Source organism: Dermochelys coriacea, chromosome 11 (genome assembly GCF_009764565.3).
Source record: "Dermochelys coriacea isolate rDerCor1 chromosome 11, rDerCor1.pri.v4, whole genome shotgun sequence".
NCBI lineage: Eukaryota > Metazoa > Chordata > Testudines > Dermochelyidae > Dermochelys > Dermochelys coriacea.
In genome coordinates this window covers 12,359,028-12,378,383 of record NC_050078.2, presented here as the reverse complement: position 1 = coordinate 12,378,383, position 19,356 = coordinate 12,359,028, and the positions used below count along the sequence as shown (strand labels likewise).

Genomic DNA, 19,356 nt, shown 5'->3' with positions numbered 1-19,356 from the left:
CAGAGATATTAAAAAGGTATTTGTTTATATTCTGCTTCTTACATAGCAGGCTGAACTTGCACAGTATATCAGAGTCATTATTCAGTGATGACCAAATAAGTGAATGAGACATCCAGGTTACAAGGAAACAGTAACATACCTCCCCTGGAGGTAAGGAGAACCCAGTCCCTGCTGCAGGACTTTCTTGCCTACTGTTACCACACCTATCAGGAGAGAGCAGAATTCACTCGGCTAATGCAGGGACCAGGACCCTTTAAACTTAAACACACTGTCACAGGACATTAGGAGCAGTGGCTGTTTATATGATGGATTCTGTACATCTAGGATGGAGTTTAAGCATCTGTGCAGTATAGTATCTGGTTAATATTAGAATACAAAAGTCACAGCAAACTGACCCTCCCTCTTTAAGAGAGTACAAGGCTTTCCTCTGTTGCAGTCTAAAATGAGGTAGAGAAGGCAAGGCTAGCTTTTCAGCCCGGTCATACAGTGCTTGAATCAAACTTTGGTGCTTAGTTATTAAAATGACAGATGCATATGAAATTCCTAAAATAGCTAACCCCACCTTTATTAAACAAGAATTGCTTCAGACTGCATGGGCCTGTGATGTGGCAGATCTCCTCCGCAGTGTGGAAGGAGTTAAAGTGCTCCTCTTGGCACAGTAAGCCTTAAACCAGTGCATTTGTGTGTCCTATCAAGCCTGGAGAGGGGCAGGTCCATAGAAGGGAGGATCCTTATGTAACATTGACAGACCCTGGTCATGGTCGGGAAGGATCGAACCTGGGACCTCTGGAGCTTAGTGCATGAGCCTCTACTGCATGAGCTAAAAGCCAACTGGCTGCAGAACAGACTCATTTCATGTCTCTCTTTAAGTGATCTCAGTGCCACTAGATGGGACAGAACACCACACACAGAAGGTGTGTGGGTTACACTTACTCAGTTCAGCGCAGCACTCTGAAGGAGCAGGACTACAACTCAGAGATCCCTGGCCCCTGGAAGCAGGGATTGCTGATGGGGAAAAACGGTCTGAGAGCCTTGGCTACGTAAGCCCTCTCAGAAAGAAGGGCTGGTACTTCTCTCTCTCTCTCTTTTGGAGGGGTGGGCGGGTCTTCCCAAAGGCCTAGACCTCTGCTTTTCGCAGGCTGTGAAAACACATTGACTTTTTGTTTGGACTACTTTAATGCCCCCTGCAAGGGAGCAGATGCCCTGAACAGTATAGTCAGAGGGCTGTGCCCTGGACTCGGACAGGACTAGATGACCTTCTGGGGTCCCTTCCAACCCTGATATTCTATGATTCTAGGAGCAGTGCCCAACTTCTCCCCAAGAGGGTGCTAGAGGGGCACAGCATACTACAGGCCTAGAAAAGCTAAGTCTCTGAGTCTCTGTTTAATATAAACTAATAGAGACCCCTAAAGGAATCAGCTGCCAGCAAGACTTACCATCAGTATAAACATCTGCAGATCTCCACCCATGTTAAAATACAGACACCAATGTCTATTTAGGGAGGGGTTCCAGCCTGCTCCATCAGAATCTCTGTGGGGTCCCTTCTCCCATCACCACACCCAAAGAGCACATCATTATTGGTGAGCTCACAGAAAGTCTGAGAAACCCAAACCTGAAACGCACTCTAGCAGCTGCCCACAGGGACTGGAGGTATACAGGCTCTTCTAGGTCAGTATTCTGACATGAGGATGTTTGTGAATGGTAAGACAATGTCATATTGCCAATATTCAAAAGATAGTAACCATGATGTGCATATTCAGGAGGGGTAGGGCTGACTTGGTCATGACTAGTTGAAAGGGCCCCAGATATCTGCTGGCTTGCCAAATGTAGGCTCTCAGCTGGGCACCTGCCAATAATATATGCAAAGAACCTAATTTGTCACGAACAAATAGATTTGTATTGTGCTTTCTCTCCACTCTTCCTAACAGTTCCTTTTTCATGAGCTGGCAAGGGACTGAAATTTTGGATGCTTGCAAATTTTCCTTTAATGCTTAAAAATGGCATTGGGCAATAAGTATTAGAGGAAGCTCTATTTGAAAGTCATAGAATCATAGGACTGGAAGGGACCTCGAGAGGTCATCTAGTCCAGTCTCCTGCCTCATGACAGGACTAAGTACTATCTACACCATCCCTAACAGGTGTTTGTCTAACCTGCTCTTAAAAATCTCCAATGATGGAGATTCCATAACCTCCCTAGGCAATTTATTCCAGTGTTTAATCATCCTGACAGTTAGGAAGTTTTTTCTAATGGCTAACCTAAACAGCCCTCACTGCAATTTAAGCCTATTGACTCTTGTCCTATTCCACAAGTTAAGGAGAACAATTTTTCTTCCTTCTCCTTGCAACAACCTTTTATGTACTTGAAAAGTGTTATGCCCCCCTCAGTCTTTTCTTCTCTAGATTAAACAAACCCAGTTTTTTCAAACTTCCCTCATTCGTCATATTTTCTAGACCTTTAATCATGTTTCTTGCTTCTTCTCTGGACTTTCTCCAATTTGTCCAGATCTTTCCTGAAATGTGTCTGAGGCCTAATCAGTGGGGAGTAGAGTGGAAGAATTACTTCTAGGGTCTTGCATACAACACTCCTGCTAATACATCCCAGAATGATGTTTTCTTTTTTTTGCAACAGTGTTACACAGTTGACACACATTTAGCTTGTGATCCACTATGACCCCCAGATCCCTTTCTGCGGTACTCTTTCCGACGCAGTCATTTCCCATTTTGTATGTGAGCAACTGTATGTGATTGTTCCTTCCTAAGTGGAGTACTTTGTATTTGTCCTTATTGAATTTCATCCTATTTACTTCAGACCATTTCTCCAGTTTGTCCAGATCACTTTGTATTTTAATCCTATCCTCCAAAGCACTTGTAACCCCTCCTAGCTTCGTATCGTCCACAAATTATATAGGTATATCCTCTATGCCATTATCTAAATCATTGATGAAGATATTGAACAGAACCAGATCCAGAACTGATCCCAGCGGGACCTCACTCGATACGTCCTTCCAACTTGACTGTGAACCACTGATAACTACTCACTGGAAATGCTTTTCCAACCAGTTATGCACCCACCTTATAGTAGCTTCATCTAAGTTGTATTTCCCTAGTTTGTTTATCAGAAGATCATGTGAGACAGTATCAAAAGCCATACTAAAGTCAAGATATACCACATCTACCGCTTCCCCCCCATCCACAAAGCTTGTTACCCTGTGAAAGAAAGCTATTAGGTTGGTTTGACACAATTTGTTCTTCAAAAATCCATGCTATTATTTATCATCTTATTATCTTCCAGGTGTCTGCAAACTGATTGCTTAATTATTTGCTCCATTATCTTTCCAGGTACTGAAGTTACGCTGACTGGTCTGTAATTCTCCATTTGCCCTTATTCCCATTTTATAGATAGGCACTATATTTGCTCTTTTCCAGTCCTCTGGAATCTCTTCCACCTTCCATGACTTTTTAAAGATAATTGCTTATGGATCAGATAATCCTTGGGCAGCTTCTTGAGTATTCTATGATGTATTTCATCAGGCTCTGGTGACTTGCAGATATCTAACTTCTCTAAATAATTTTTAACTTGTTCTTTCCCTATTTAGCCTCTGATCCTACCTGATTTTCACTGGCATTCATGAATTTAGATAGTCTTTTAGCTGTAAACACTATTATTATATTATTGATATGCAGGCACCCTTTACTAGTGTGGCCTCTGAACTTAATTGAAAGTATTCCAGTTGGGAAGATGCTGTGTGCTGCAATCCAGCCTTAGGTACCACAACTCCCATGATGCCTTGGGGAAAGAGTGAGAGACTTCCTCTTCCAGGGAGTGCAAGGAGAAGAGGTGGTAGGCTCTATTTTGGGAGAGGAGCAAGATTTCTGGTGTGGAGCTTTGTCCATATCAGGAGCAGCTACTAACTGCCGCTAAGAGCCTGCTGGGGCTTTGATCGAGGAGGGAGCTTCTGAAGTGGTTTGTGGCTTTTCTGGAGCCAGGGGAGAGACTATTGCTGTGCCTTAAGCCAACAGAGGTGGGCCTGCAGTGAAGGAACTCTAAGTAACCCTCACTCTTGTTTGGGAAAGTACTTGCAAGGGAAAGGGCACAGCAGAGAGACTGAGTCTGAGGAGAGGCAGCGTGATCTTCCCATTGAACCATGACCCAGAACTGATGACATTTGGTAGGGCCAACTCCAATTGTCAGAGGGGTTGTGCAGCTTGTTTCCTTGGCTGGACTGATACACAGAACCAACAGAGTGCTGTCTCCATCTTTAGATCTTCAAGCGCACCCATGCAAGCGTCTAGGACTCTGAAATCCAGAGGAATGTACACTCTGGGGTGGTGTAAAAGGTTACAGTGTAAATGCCAGGTAAATAAGCTTAATTTATTACTGTATACAGTTGATTAATTGATTTTATTCAACTGCCCCCAGTGGATTTAAATTAGTAGTGACATTTAATCTTAGTCTGTTATACCCTGTTTCTTTAAGTTGTTAAGTAAAGGTGTGTTAACTTTAATTTAAGTACATTGGATGTATATTATTTATAATTGATATTTCTGAGTTAGACCCATGTCACATATTATCAATTATCAATTATTATTTATTATTTTTTATTATTATTATTAGAATAGGTTTAATCCTAGAGGTTTCCAAGGCACACCATTAAGTGTCTACAGGGACCAGCCAGGTGAAAGCACCGCCAATTTAAATTCCTTTAGAGACTGCTGTAGAGTGTGGGGATAAAGGATGGGGGTTGGACCAGATGACGTCCTGAGGTCTCTTCCAACCCTGATATTCTATGATTCTATGATTCTCAGCTATCCAGCATCACTACTAGGATACTCAGGATATACTTTAATGTCAACAACTTCAGATGCCCAGGCACATAGGTGAGTGTTGCCTCTTCTGAGTAACCCAGGGAGGAAAGGGGGGTTACAGATATTAATAATAATAAGATGAAAATAATCATTTACATTATAAAGCACCTTCCATCTGAATGGTCTACAAGTGCTTCAAAATCCATATCCATACAGCACCATTGAAATGCAGCCACCTCTGCAGTAGACAGCAGCAACCAACCAGCATACAGCTTGCCACCCAAAAGTGGAGGGGTAGAAGGGACAATTTTGGCTAACGACACTGAAGCAAAGCCATGGGCTCTTAAATGGCCATGCAGAGTAGACAGGATCTCTTTTTTAGGGCCTCATGTCAAAGTTTACATGTACAGTAAACTGTATGGTACACAATCTGTCAGAAGTTGAACCTGTAACTCAATAAGTCAAAGTCTTCCCAATCTGATACTTAGACCAGAAAGGCCCTCCTCTTTTGTAGCTGCCCTTCTCAGATATATTTTTTATGCGGGATGAGAACATGTGTTTGTCCTATATCTGGCTTTTTTGAGATTTTATTAAATTAGTTTTTACAATGTTTCTCCAAAAAGCTCTTAAATGCAAGAATTAATTAGCTGTTTTTTAAAAAATATCATAGCGGATGGACTCTCTCTCCAGAGTAGCTCCATAGCATCTCCACTATCACCCTCAACTCCTAACAAATGCTTAAGTGACACATGAATCACACACTGAGCACAAACATCCACAGATTTGTCCTCTGGTAGACAAACACGGAGCGACTGAATTACAGAGTTAAGGGTTCTCCATTGATAATACCCTGCCTCTGTTGCCCAGATTTTCAAACCTACAGTAATGACTATTCATGAAAGGGCAAAGTTGGTCTCAACTGCTTCCCTGTTTCATGAAGAGAGAGATAGCCTCTTCATCTGCCAAGAGCCAAAAACTGATGCAGTTTTATAGGTCAGAATCAGCACCTTGCACTGCACACAGACACAGACTGAAGTCAGTATTATGTGTAATAAGAAGCCAGTTAAAGCAGATGATACTGTAATTTGACATGAATGTGTGATGGAGATTACAAACCACATTCTGGGGAACAGTCGGTTAAGGAGCAGCTCTGGTCACAGGAGGCTCTGCCCAGCTATGCCTGCTGGGAATGCTCTCAGTGGAGGCAAAGCTTAAAATGCCACAGCACATTTCAGTCAAGGTGGTCAGTGCGAGGGAGCAGATCTGCACTGATAGCTCCTGCAGGAATATAGAGGAGCCCCACACCAACCAAAGCAGACCTCAATTCAGACCACAAGCCACCGCAGAAGAGACGGAGGAGCATCTGCTCGTGAGTCGGGGAGAGACCTTCCTGACCCTTTTCTGGAAAGACACATTGCAGGCATTAGCCCACCCTTCACCATGCATCTGAAGGGTCAGGAACACAGTGGGAAGAAACCCAGGGAGTAGGCTAGGTGATACTCTGGCCCCGATCACACACGTGAACTGCCTGCCCCAGGGCCCTGGGTTGGAACCCAAAGGAGCAGGAGGGCCCAGTCCCCACCAACCTCAGACTTTAACCACTAGGCATTACCGCCAACCCCAGACTTGACCAGTAGACAACATGGCTAACCAGTGCTTTGACCACTAGGAGATGTTGTCTAGGGAGACAGTCTCCCATCACAGTATGTTATATTGGTTGCACAGTTATGTGATTTTGAGCATGCTTTAGCCATTGTCTTTTCAACTAACATGGATGAACTACCCTGCTTCACTGCAGGGCATTCTCTCTGTCACATCCCACAGCCTTTTAAATTATTATTTTATTGTACAGGGAGGAAATGGGAATGTAACTCTACTTGAATTGTATCCTTTTTGACATATTATGCAACTAACTCTTGGTATAGCCATATTACTTACCTATATAGATTTCTTTATATACTGTGTAAGACCACTGTGTGTTCTTTGGACGTTGTGAAGTATTAAAAATGTCAAATGAAATTTTAAGTTGCCAAAAATATTGCATTGTACAACTTAATGTTTACATAAATCTTCAAACATGATCCCATGCTGGAGAACAGGATGAGTCTTGGACACTGAATCATCAGTTAGGTATCAATTCAAATGCCATCCTTATGTGCTGTTTAATGCAAACCAAATACACTGAGTTTACATTTTGTGGTCATTTCAGAACACTTTTTTTGTCTAATCATGTGGTTAGTTAAGTCTATCCCAAATACAATCCCCGATCTTGTGCTAATGAACCTAAATGTTCATTTTCTTGGTACTGAATTCCATTAATTAAAAGCCTACCCGCTGTAAATCCTGCCACTCTTCTCTAGGACAGGGAGACTGAAAACATGGATTGGAATAACAATCAAGAAAAACTCATCTCTAGTTACACATTTTTCCATGGTTAGACTAGAAATATAAACAATAATCAGAGTGACTCAAACTCTGTCATTTTCCTTTTGGCTCAGGAATACATGGATATATTCATAAATATCAAAAGTAACTTGAATAAAGCCCAATTTTAGATGCTAATGTCTACCAACTGTACCCACAGTGAGTAGAAAAAGCAGATTAACTTTCGTCAGAATTGACACAGGCAGGTTATTCTTGGATCTCTGCTACTTCAAACAATTAATTCAGTGGTTTTGTTTTACGAGTCACATAAAGCACATCTGCTGTTAACTTGAGATTCATATCTCTCAATAATTCCTCATGTTCCTAATTGTAGAAAAAATAATAATGGTCATAGTACCTGTGTGTTAATAGCTCAGTAAAAGTGTTGAAGGGGCAGGTTATTCCTTACCTTCTCAGCATCTTGCTCAAAGAGTCGGAGTTGAAAGCACTGGTCTAGTTTCAGTTTGCGAACATGCCACATCTGATGTAAGTGTTGCCGGGTTGAATGCAGCTTGTCCAACAGACTGGTGATCTTTGGCACAAGACTTTGGAAGTCTGCACTCCCAGGAATGCAGTTCCTACCAGAAAAACCATCGCTGCATCGTATGCATTGTAATAACCTTTGGCCCTCACGGTCCAGCTCCTCCACAGGAGCTTTGATCACTTTCTTTTTAAGCTGTGTGTGCTCATCAATCAGCCTCCTTGACCCTTCTACATCAACTGGAAATTCTTTCCGAGCCAACATTTCCTGGAGATCCTCTAGCCTTGATAATAAATGGATGGCACTGTTGAAAAACTCTTCCAAGGAGACCCGCAGCTCTATCCATTCATCGTGGTTGTAATCCAAGGATCCTTCAAACTCATCAGTCAGCTGGGAAGGATCCACAAGTTTCGCTAGGCCTTCAACAGAGACCATACTTGTCTAAGGGAAGAAAATGACACAATCTGAATTAATTTTCCTTAACCAACCAGAAATAATCCTGGAATCTGTAAATGGCAAGAATGGATTATTTTCCTCATAAATATGTCACTGAAAAAACATTTCAGAGAAGACTATATCTAATTCCAATTAATTCAACCAGGTTTAAACCCCTTATTTTTATTTAAGTGTACTTATTCTTTTAGTGGAGAACTTTACTGGAATCAAATGCTTTTTTATTTTATTTTTAGCTAAAATGACCATCTGAGAATGCTTCTGCAGAGATTACCGTACTTTAACCCAAAGTGCATGCTCTAACTGAATATCAAAGTATGCTTACTGAAGACTGGCTATGCTGATTTACTAAGTGGATACATGATATTACACTTACTTGTCTTATCTGCATTATATGCAGCTCAGTGACTGTACAGCAAAACAAGTTTTGGGCATGTGAAGGAAGGCATGTAGTCTGTCTTACCAAAATACATAGCATACTGCTTCTTATTTTCTTTCAGATTATTCCAGTTGTTTTATGCCACAGTCAGAACTCTTTCACACTACTACTTTCTACTGTGATTAAGCCAAAATCAACATAAAAACAAAATGTAATTGGATTATTAACAAAAAGAATAAAAGGATCCACCCATGAATCATTCAAAAATCAATAAGAGACACTGTTCTAATTTATTTAAATGTTGACAAAATCAAGGCCAAATAAAGGGATTTGATGTGTGAAAAGCAACTCAGAATTTGGATTTAGTAAGATGAATGGCCTAATGATGGATAGCTGTTCACATTCTTTTTATACATTCTTTTTATTGAAATACAGGCCTACATTTTCAAAACTGACTAGTGATTTGTGGGAGGGTCTCCATTTTTCAGTGCTCAACTTGAGAGCCCTTAAAGGGAACTGGTTTTCAGAAAGTGCTGGACATCTGACCCCTCAAAATCAGGCCCTGGGTGGTGTTTCCATTTGTACACCCAAAAAAACGGAGGCACCCAAAATCACATCAATATGGAAAATATAGGCCACTTTTTAAATCTCTGACCCAGTCCAACTCCTATTGAAGTCAGTGGAAAAACTCCCATTGAAGGCTATTGGTCTGAATTTGGCCCAACAATACAGGTTTTTCACTGGTACATCCAGATTGTAAACTGGTCATCTATTATTCTAGTTTCCTATGCATCTAAAAATGATTTCAGACAACTCTGCTACATATTAAAATGTTTTTTTTTTACTGAAGATATACTCAGATAATTATATAAGCAAATTGGTCACTAGAAGGACTATTTTAAAATTCTGTTGTAATGTTCTTTCACAAACAGGATCATTTAAGGGAGATCAGGACAACAATGTGAAGGTAAATATGCAATTTTAAAAAGGCATTTAAAATTATATAACCTGTCAACCTGTACACTGACCCTTTAAAAAAGCAATATGATAATTCAATTTAGAGTATGATTACTTGTCAAAAAAAAAAGCTCTCTCCTTACTGCTAATACACCGTTTGTCAAGTCACTGCAGTACATTCTCTCCCTTATCAGCATTTTGACATGATGATATGGCAGGAGGGCTTTTTATTTAAAGAGTTCTGCGGGCAAATTTGTTATTCAGATTTGTTCCCCTTGAGAATTGTTTGAAAGGAATACATTTAACTTCAGCAGGTATGGATGGGCTAAGACAAGGTAACAGTCGATCTGCTCTCATTTCTCTTTCTTTTAATAATAAGAATTATTATTAATAATAACAACATTTATAAAATTTTAATAAAATTATTAATAAAAATTATTGCCCACTTATTCAATCTTTTCAGGAGGAAAAGAAAATAATCTTCAAAAACACCTCTGAATTAATGATAATGAGGCTTCTGAGGCCATCCCTCACAGTGACAGGAAGTTCCTGGAGTCTGAATTAATCATTCAAGTGTCTGTCTTGCTCTTTTTTGCTTGGCAACAGCTTAGGGCTTATTTTACCTTTAAAGGAAAATGAAGTCTGTAAAGCAGAACTGGCTCCAGCAGAGTTTCCTACGACTCCAAATCCAAGTAATCAGCCCTCACAAAGGGACACATTCTGCCTTGCGATGCATGCATTACTTTCATAAACCTCAAAGGCAGAATTTGGCCTTAAAATTAATAGTAGTAGTTATCAGATCCTCTGCTCAGATCAATCATTTACCTCCACTGATTTTTGGTGAGCTATGCCAATTTACCTCAGCTGAGATCTACCCCATTGTGATTTACCTTGGCTGTGTAAAATCAGCAGTGGCAGTTCTGTCCTTAGGGCACACAGGCACTGCCCCACACCCACACCAAAAACAAAAGTGGGCGGGGAAAGAAATAAAATCAAAGTAGAATAAATGTATCTTCACACCTGCTCTATACAACATTATAGAGCTTTAATAGCGCAACTCTTCTGAATGAGGGATCTATGTGAAGAGGTAGCTGCTCCAGTGCCCAAGATGACATAACATTTTCCAGTAGCGGGTTCCAGAGTAGCAGCAGCAGCAGGAATTCAGTCAGGGCATCCACATATCAGTGAACAGCATGGCAGTCATAGTAAAGGCCTGAGGGGCACTTTCAAAACAAAAGTGCCCTTAATTTAAGACAGACAGCAGATGCCATAAAAGAACACACAGGAGTGCTCCTACTATCTGGAGCCAGGACTGACTATTAGAATAGCTCAGCAGTCTGTTTGTATTCAGCTTAAGCATAGTCTGAATTTTAAGCACGTGCTCAAGTCCCACTAACATCAACTGATCTTAAAAACATCGTTAAATGGGAGCAATAGTTAGCTGAAAAGGCAATTCAACATTCAGTGTTATAGACTATGGGCCAAATTCTGCTCTGAGTTACACTTCTGTAAATGCACAGAATCTCACTGAAATCAGTGGATTTACACTGGAGTAAATCAACCAAGTATGGACCCTTATCTTAGAAATGGGGCAGAAAAGAAAAGCTAATAGTGTATGCCAATTGATATATGAATCTTTTGCATACCAGAATTTTGCTTCAATTTGAGTAAGAAGCTCAAGTTTCTAGAAAGACCAAAAAGCCTGAACTGAATGTAGCTGGTTTACCTTCACCAAGAGGAAAGTTAGTAAAATCCTCTTTAATTATGTAGCATACCTTTTATTGTTTTACACTCAGAAAATCAGGCAAGAGCCTGTTATAGTTAGCACAGCATGCAAAAGATTCAGTTGTAAATTTCAATTAACCTAACATAATGAAAATGTATAGATAAATCTCAAATCTAAGGCCCAGACTGTTAAAAATATTTGGGCATTGCTAAGCTCAGCACTGCAATGCCTAACTGATTTAGGAGACAAAATCTCATTTCCAAATATGAGTAATGCACATAGGAGCCTAAATCCCTTGTGAAAATATTTTATTTCCTAAATCAGTTAGGCATTGCAGAATTGAGCACAGTAATGCCTAACTACCTTTAACAATCTGGACCTAAATGCCTTTTAACAGGACCATTAGCGAAATTCTCTAGAAGAGGACTAGCTAAAAGAAGTGTCTACAGAATTTTGTGTCTTTAGGTTTCTTTGTATTTTAGAACATACCATAACCACAAAAACATGCAAATAAAAATCCACTAACCAACCATCCATTAGTTAAAAGGAAAGAATGAAAGCAACACTACCACACAAAAAAATCAACATAAACATACTAGTGAAATTCAGTCCTGTGGAGAGGGCCAACACAGGGCCAAAGCACAACTTAAATTCTGAAAATGGGGCTAAAGTGGAACTTCAGTGTCATATGGTCCTTGTGTTGGCCCTCTGCACAGAGTTGATCTTTACCCTAAGAAAATTCCTTGAGGGGCAAAATGCAACCCAGAAAACTTCTGAGTTGGGCTCTCACCTCAAAGATGAATTTGGAACTGCCAAAATTAGTTTTCTGCTTCTGCCAGAAGTTGTCAGGTTTGATAATCAGGGCAACGTGGATCTCAGCAGGGAATGCTTCCTGAAGGGTCTTCAGAAGAGGCTTGATCAAGTCCCACTTCGATCCCCGCATATCAATAATAACAGTGAATCCTCGTTTACAGACATCTTCACTGTAGCGATAAAAGCATGGCAGGATTATTAATATTGTCTACAGACACTAGATATGACTCATTAGCCTCAGCTTCTTTTATTATCATTCAACATTTTAATGTAAAGCATGGAATAATATACTTGGAAATACAAAGCAGAGGATAAGATACCATATAGCCATTATACTATATTAACAGTTTTATTATGATCTAATTCTAATTTATATCAGTAGTTAACGTACACATAAATAGAATATATTGTATTGATTTTGTCTTCAGCATCTTTATTGGATTCTATAAAGCAAGGCCAAGGTTTTCAGAAGTGATGAGTGATTTTGCATGCCTCCATTTATGGAGTCCCAACTAGAGACTTTCAGACGGTGCTGAGCAACTGCCCTCAGAAAATCAGTCTCCTGTATGGTTTCTCAATTTGGGCACCCAAAATGGAAGCCCCCACAATTTATAGTCACTACTGAAGTTCACATTCCAAATGTCTCTTGGTGCTGTTTAGACAATATTCACACAACTTCTGGTCCTTGTGCCTCCCTAGTCATTTTGGAAGTGCTGTAAAATTAGAGGAGGCAATGTGAACTGATGATGAGAGATACACAGAGTTCAAAAGCAGCATGATGTTAGCTTGCAAATTTTCTTTTCCTTGTTATTCAGGAGGATAGATGAGAAAGAGTGCAGAGACATTATCTGCTTTCCAGCAAAGAAGAGTTTAACCTCAGCTCTGCTGTTCCCTCCACCTTGTGTAGCTACTTAGGGAGAGAAACACAAAGTATTTGTGGCCCACATGGGGCATTCTGTGTTTTAAAAAAGGAAGTTTCTGTCTCTCCTGGCTGTGAGAATAACAGTCCAGATGTGAATCTTATTTAAACTCGTGAAGCATTGTCTTTCTGAGTCTGCAGAGAGCCTAAACAAAACTTCCAAAATGTGAACTCTCCCACCCCTCAGCAATCTCATTGGCATGTTAACTTCGAAAAGCTAATTGATAACACTTGAATATATAAAATTGACATTTTTCCTTGCTGCTCATTTTTGTTTATGGAATGGGGGACAGGATGGGAGTAAAGCTCATGACACAATGGGAGTTGCTACAGTGAAGAAATGCAGAAAGAAGAAAGGAGGACAGAGACAAACAGGGAAGTGGAAAAGAAACAGAAAGGAGATGGGGATGGAAGAGAAATAAAGGGCAGAAATTTTGGTGGTCTTAAAGTTGAATATATTTCTACCACTGAATGATGATGAATGCAACAACGAGGTACTGAACAAGTAATAAATAACAGTAACAAAAAGCTCAGTTACTACATAAAGGTCATATTCCACCTTTGATCTTTGTGTGAACCTACTGACATAAGCAGGAAAAATGCTGTAGACTCAATGGAGTATAGAAGTCCTAAATACATACTCCAACCCACAGACCATACATTAAAATGGAATTTAGCCCTATCCAGAGAATGAGTTTGACACTCCAGATTAGGTAGAGAACAGTTGTTTTATTTAGCATTTGTGCATGTCTTGTTACAATGTAGAATTGGAAAGGATCTCAGTGTCATCACATCTAATGCTCAGACCCCCCACAAACACTCCCACTGATTCTCATTTATACTAGGGCCCTTCTCACCACTCTGACAGTGTAAAGGGGCCTTAAAGAGCAGTTCGAAGGGACCTTAGTATAAATGAGAATGAGGACTTATGTATCTCAGTGAAATGCTGATACAAAGATCATGTTCAGATTTTGTGCTGGAACAGAAACAGGAGCATTCTTTATAGAACTGACACTAAATTTGAACTAAAATGTGTTCATTAACTAAGACAAATAAAACCCATGTAATTAAGTTTCTAGCTTTTCTTCTTGTTGTTGTTGTTGATCCAGTTATGGTTTATACAGGCATTAGGATGCTATTCAGGATAAAATGCGAGAAATGAGAAGTATTGAGAAGATAAATTACTTTGGTTACTTTAAGGCAGCCATATAGTAGTAAGAATAGAAGTCATTGGTGACCTCAACCAGGTCTAAAAGGGTCTGCCCACAAGAGAGATGTATTAATACAGTTCACCACAATGCTTGTTAAACAGATATTTAACCTACAGTTAGCATGGGAAATAGGGAAGAGAAAGAGAAATAACTGAGTCCACAATACACAGTTCCCAAAGATGAACAGAGACACAATCTTATGCCAGCAAGGGTTTAGTGTATTCAAAGCCAAGCAGCACATCAAATGCTTGAACACTTCTGATGCATCCAGTACACACTGCATAAAACAGTCAGTTCAAAAGAAAAACCAAAGGGAGCAAGTACCTCCAAATATCTCCAGGAGTACAGAACTTTCTATTCTTCTTTTATCTACTGCTGGGAGGTCAAAAGTTTGAATTCTTCCATAACTTATGCCAAAATGGCTGTCATTGGTACTACTGCCTATTATCCTTTGGAACCAGAGCTGAGAAAAAGAGGTGAATCAAACTGGATTTGAACTGAAATAGGATGTGGTGGAGTCCCCCCTTCCCTCCCCCCCAAAAAATAAAAAGCTTTGTGGGGTTTTCAACAGCTTCTGCCAGGCCACTTTCCCATCGCTGACTTTCCAGGAGTAGCTTTTCCTTCAAGCAATTGACAAAGAGGTTCAGGAAATGGCTTGTCTGTATTGGTACACTGAGTGCACCTAGAACAGATGTAGTAACAACTAGATTTAACATGTCTTTTCTTGAAAAACTAACTAGTATAATAACATTGCGGCAAACAGCCAATCTCTATTTCATGACAAACCTCTATACATCCTGCTGACCTGCCAGCTTACAAAACTGATCTATAACTAGTGAAGATATAACAAATTAATGTAATACCAACTGATGAACAACAAAAGAACTGCCTACCTAAGCAAAATAGTAATGCCCCGAGGGACTGTCATCTTATGTTTATGAGCCTGGACTAAAACCTTAAATCTAAACTCCCATGGACTTTGGAAAAGTTCAGACCCTGATCCAAACTTTGAAGCTCAGGCTGTTAGATATCACAGTGATAGATACACTTAGATACCACAATAGGACGTTTAGTGATAAGACAGAGAAAAAAGGTATCAGAGTAGCAGCCGTGTTAGTCTGTATTCGCAAAAAGAAAAGGAGTACTTGTGGCACCTTAGAGACTAACAAATTTATTAGAGCATAAGCTTTCGTGAGCTACAGCTCACTTCATCGGATGCATTTGGTGGAAAAAACAGAGGAGAGATTTATATACACACACACAGAGAACATGAAACAATGGGTTTATCATACACACTGTAAGGAGAGTGATCACTTAAGATAAGCCATCACCAACAGCAGGGGGGGGAAGGAGGAAAACCTTTCATGGTGACAAGCAGGTAGGCTAATTCCAGCAGTTAACAAGAATATCAGAGGAACAGTGGGGGGTGGGGTGGGAGGGAGAAATACCATGGGGAAATAGTTTTACTTTGTGTAATGACTCATCCATTCCCAGTCTCTATTCAAGCCTAAGTTAATTGTATCCAGTTTGCAAATTAATTCCAATTCAGCAGTCTCTCGTTGGAGTCTGTTTTTGAAGCTTTTTTGTTGAAGTATAGCCACTCTTAGGTCTGTGATCGAGTGACCAGAGAGATTGAAGTGTTCTCCAACTGGTTTTTGAATGTTATAATTCTTGACGTCTGATTTGTGTCCATTCATTCTTTTACGTAGAGACTGTCCAGTTTGGCCAATGTACATGGCAGAGGGGCATTGCTGGCACATGATGGCATATATCACATTGGTAGATGCACAGGTGAACGAGCCTCTGATGGTGTGGCTGATGTGATTAGGCCCTATGATGGTATCCCCTGAATAGATATGTGGACAGAGTTGGCAACGGGCTTTGTTGCAAGGATAGGTTCCTGGGTTAGTGATTCTGTTGTGTGGTGTGTGGTTGCTGGTGAGTATTTGCTTCAGATTGGGGGGCTGTCTGTAAGCAAGGACTGGTCTGTCTCCCAAGATCTGTGAGAGTGATGGGTCGTCCTTCAGGATAGGTTGTAGATCCTTGATGATGCGTTGGAGAGGTTTTAGTTGGGGGCTGAAGGTGATGGCTAGTGGAGTTCTGTTGTTTTCTTTGTTGGGCCTGTCCTGTAGTAGGTGACTTCTGGGTACTCTTCTGGCTCTGTCAATCTGTTTCTTCACTTCAGCAGGTGGGTACTGTAGTTGTAGGAATGCATGATAGAGATCTTGTAGGTGTTTGTCTCTGTCTGAGGGGTTGGAGCAAATGCGGTTATATCGTAGCGCTTGGCTGTAGACAATGGATCGAGTGGTATGATCTGGATGAAAGCTAGAGGCATGTAGGTAGGAATAGCGGTCAGTAGGTTTCCGATATAGGGTGGTGTTTATGTGACCATCACTTATTAGCACCGTAGTGTCCAGGAAGTGGATCTCTTGTGTGGACTGGTCCAGGCTGAGGTTGATGGTGGGATGGAAATTGTTGAAATCATGGTGGAATTCCTCAAGAGCTTCTTTTCCATGGGTCCAGATGATGAAGATGTCATCAATGTAGCGCAAGTAGAGTAGGGGCATTAGGGAACGAGAGCTGAGGAAGCGTTGTTCTAAGTCAGCCATAAAAATGTTGGCATACTGTGGGGCCATGCGGGTACCCATCGCAGTGCCGCTGATTTGAAGGTATACATTGTCACCAAATGTGAAATAGTTATGGGTCAGGACAAAGTCACAAAGTTCTGCCACCAGGTTAGCCGTGACAGTATCGGGGATACTGTTCCTGACGGCTTGTAGTCCATCTTTGTGTGGAATGTTGGTGTAGAGGGCTTCTACATCCATAGTGGCTAGGATGGTGTTTTTAGGAAGATCACCAATGGACTGTAGTTTCCTCAGGAAATCGGTGGTGTCTCGAAGATAGCTGGGAGTGCTGGTAACGAAGGGCCTGAGGAGGGAGTCTACATAGCCAGACAATCCTGCTGTCAGGGTGCCAATGCCTGAGATGATGGGGCGTCCAGGATTTCCAGGTTTATGGATCTTGGGTAGCAGATAGAATACCCCAGGTCCTGGCTCCAGGGGTGTGTCTGTGCGGATTTGTTCTTGTGCTTTTTCAGGGAGTTTCTTGAGCAAATGCTGTAGTTTCTTTTGGTAACTCTCAGTGGGATCAGAGGGTAATGGCTTGTAGAAAGTGGTGTTGGAGAGCTGCCTAGTAGCCTCTTGTTCATACTCTGACCTATTCATGATGACGACAGCACCTCCTTTGTCAGCCTTTTTGATTATGATGTCAGAGTTGTTTCTGAGGCTGTGGATGGCACTGTGTTCTGCATGGCTGAGGTTATGGGGTAAGCGATGCTGCTTTTCCACAATTTCAGCTCGTGCACGTCGGCGGAAGCAGTCTATGTAGAAATCCAGGCTGCTGTTTCGACCTTCAGGAGGAGTCCACCTAGAATCCTTCTTTTTGTAGTGTTGGCAGGAAGGTCTCTGTGGGTTAATATGTTGGTCAGAGGTGTGTTGGAAATATTCCTTGAGTCTGAGACGTCGAAAATAGGATTCTAGGTCACCACAGAACTGTATCATGTTCGTGGGGGTGGAGGGGCAAAAGGAGAGGCCCCGAGATAGGACAGATTCTTCCGCTGGGCTAAGAGTATAGTTGGATAGATTAACAATATTGCTGGGTGGGTTACGGGAACCATTGTTGTGGCCCCTTGTGGCATATAGTAGTTTAGATAGCTTAGTGTCCTTTTTCTTTTGTAGAGAATCAAAGTGTGTTTTGTAAATGGCTTGTCTAGTTTTTGTAAAGTCCAGCCACGAGGAAGTTTGTGTGGAAGGTTGGTTCTTTATGAGAGTATCCAGTTTTGAGAGCTCATTCTTAATCTTTCCCTGTTTGCTGTAGAGGATGTTGATCAGGTGGTTCCGCAGTTTCCTTGAGAGTGTGTGGCACAAGCTGTCAGCATAGTCTGTGTGGTATGTAGATTGTAATGGATTTTTTACCTTCAGTCCTTTCGGTATGATGTCCATCTGTTTGCATTTGGAGAGGAAGATGATGTCTGTCTGTATCTGTGCGAGTTTTTTTATGAAGTTGACAGATTTCCACTCTATACGGCTAAATTCAGTGCCTTGCATAATCACAGGTTTCAGAGTAGCAGCCGTGTTAGTCTGTATTCGCAAAAAGAAAAGGAGTACTTGTGGCACCTTAGAGACTAACAAATTTATTAGAGCATAAGCTTTCGTGAGCTACAGCTCACTTCATCGGATGCATTTGGTGGAAAAAACAGAGGAGAGATTTATATACACACACACAGAGAACATGAAACAATGGGTTTATCATACACACTGTAAGGAGAGTGATCACTTAAGATAAGCCATCACCAACAGCAGGGGGGGGAAGGAGGAAAACCTTTCATGGTGACAAGCAGGTAGGCTAATTCCAGCAGTTAACAAGAATATCAGAGGAACAGTGGGGGGTGGGGTGGGAGGGAGAAATACCATGGGGAAATAGTTTTACTTTGTGTAATGACTCATCCATTCCCAGTCTCTATTCAAGCCTAAGTTAATTGTATCCAGTTTGCAAATTAATTCCAATTCAGCAGTCTCTCGTTGGAGTCTGTTTTTGAAGCTTTTTTGTTGAAGTATAGCCACTCTTAGGTCTGTGATCGAGTGACCAGAGAGATTGAAGTGTTCTCCAACTGGTTTTTGAATGTTATAATTCTTGACGTCTGATTTGTGTCCATTCATTCTTTTACGTAGAGACTGTCCAGTTTGGCCAATGTACATGGCAGAGGGGCATTGCTGGCACATGATGGCATATATCACATTGGTAGATGCACAGGTGAAGAAACTGCGGAACCACCTGATCAACATCCTCTACAGCAAACAGGGAAAGATTAAGAATGAGCTCTCAAAACTGGATACTCTCATAAAGAACCAACCTTCCACACAAACTTCCTCGTGGCTGGACTTTACAAAAACTAGACAAGCCATTTACAAAACACACTTTGATTCTCTACAAAAGAAAAAGGACACTAAGCTATCTAAACTACTATATGCCACAAGGGGCCACAACAATGGTTCCCGTAACCCACCCAGCAATATTGTTAATCTATCCAACTATACTCTTAGCCCAGCGGAAGAATCTGTCCTATCTCGGGGCCTCTCCTTTTGCCCCTCCACCCCCACGAACATGATACAGTTCTGTGGTGACCTA

At 41.1% G+C, this 19,356-nt stretch overlaps 1 protein-coding gene across 6 annotated transcripts in view; it reads right to left on the bottom strand.

The window, feature by feature from the left end:
• KALRN (kalirin RhoGEF kinase) overlaps positions 1 to 19,356 on the bottom strand; it is a 777,539-nt gene that overhangs the window by 446,532 nt on the left and 311,651 nt on the right. For all 6 annotated transcript variants that reach the window (XM_038421355.2, XM_038421356.2, XM_038421358.2 and 3 more), the window contains exons 4-5: positions 12,017 to 12,209; positions 7,640 to 8,152 (exon numbers count right to left, since the gene is read on the bottom strand). In XM_038421355.2, the coding sequence (XP_038277283.1) occupies positions 7,640 to 8,152; positions 12,017 to 12,209 (706 nt within the window). The remainder of the gene's footprint in view (positions 1 to 7,639; positions 8,153 to 12,016; positions 12,210 to 19,356) is intronic.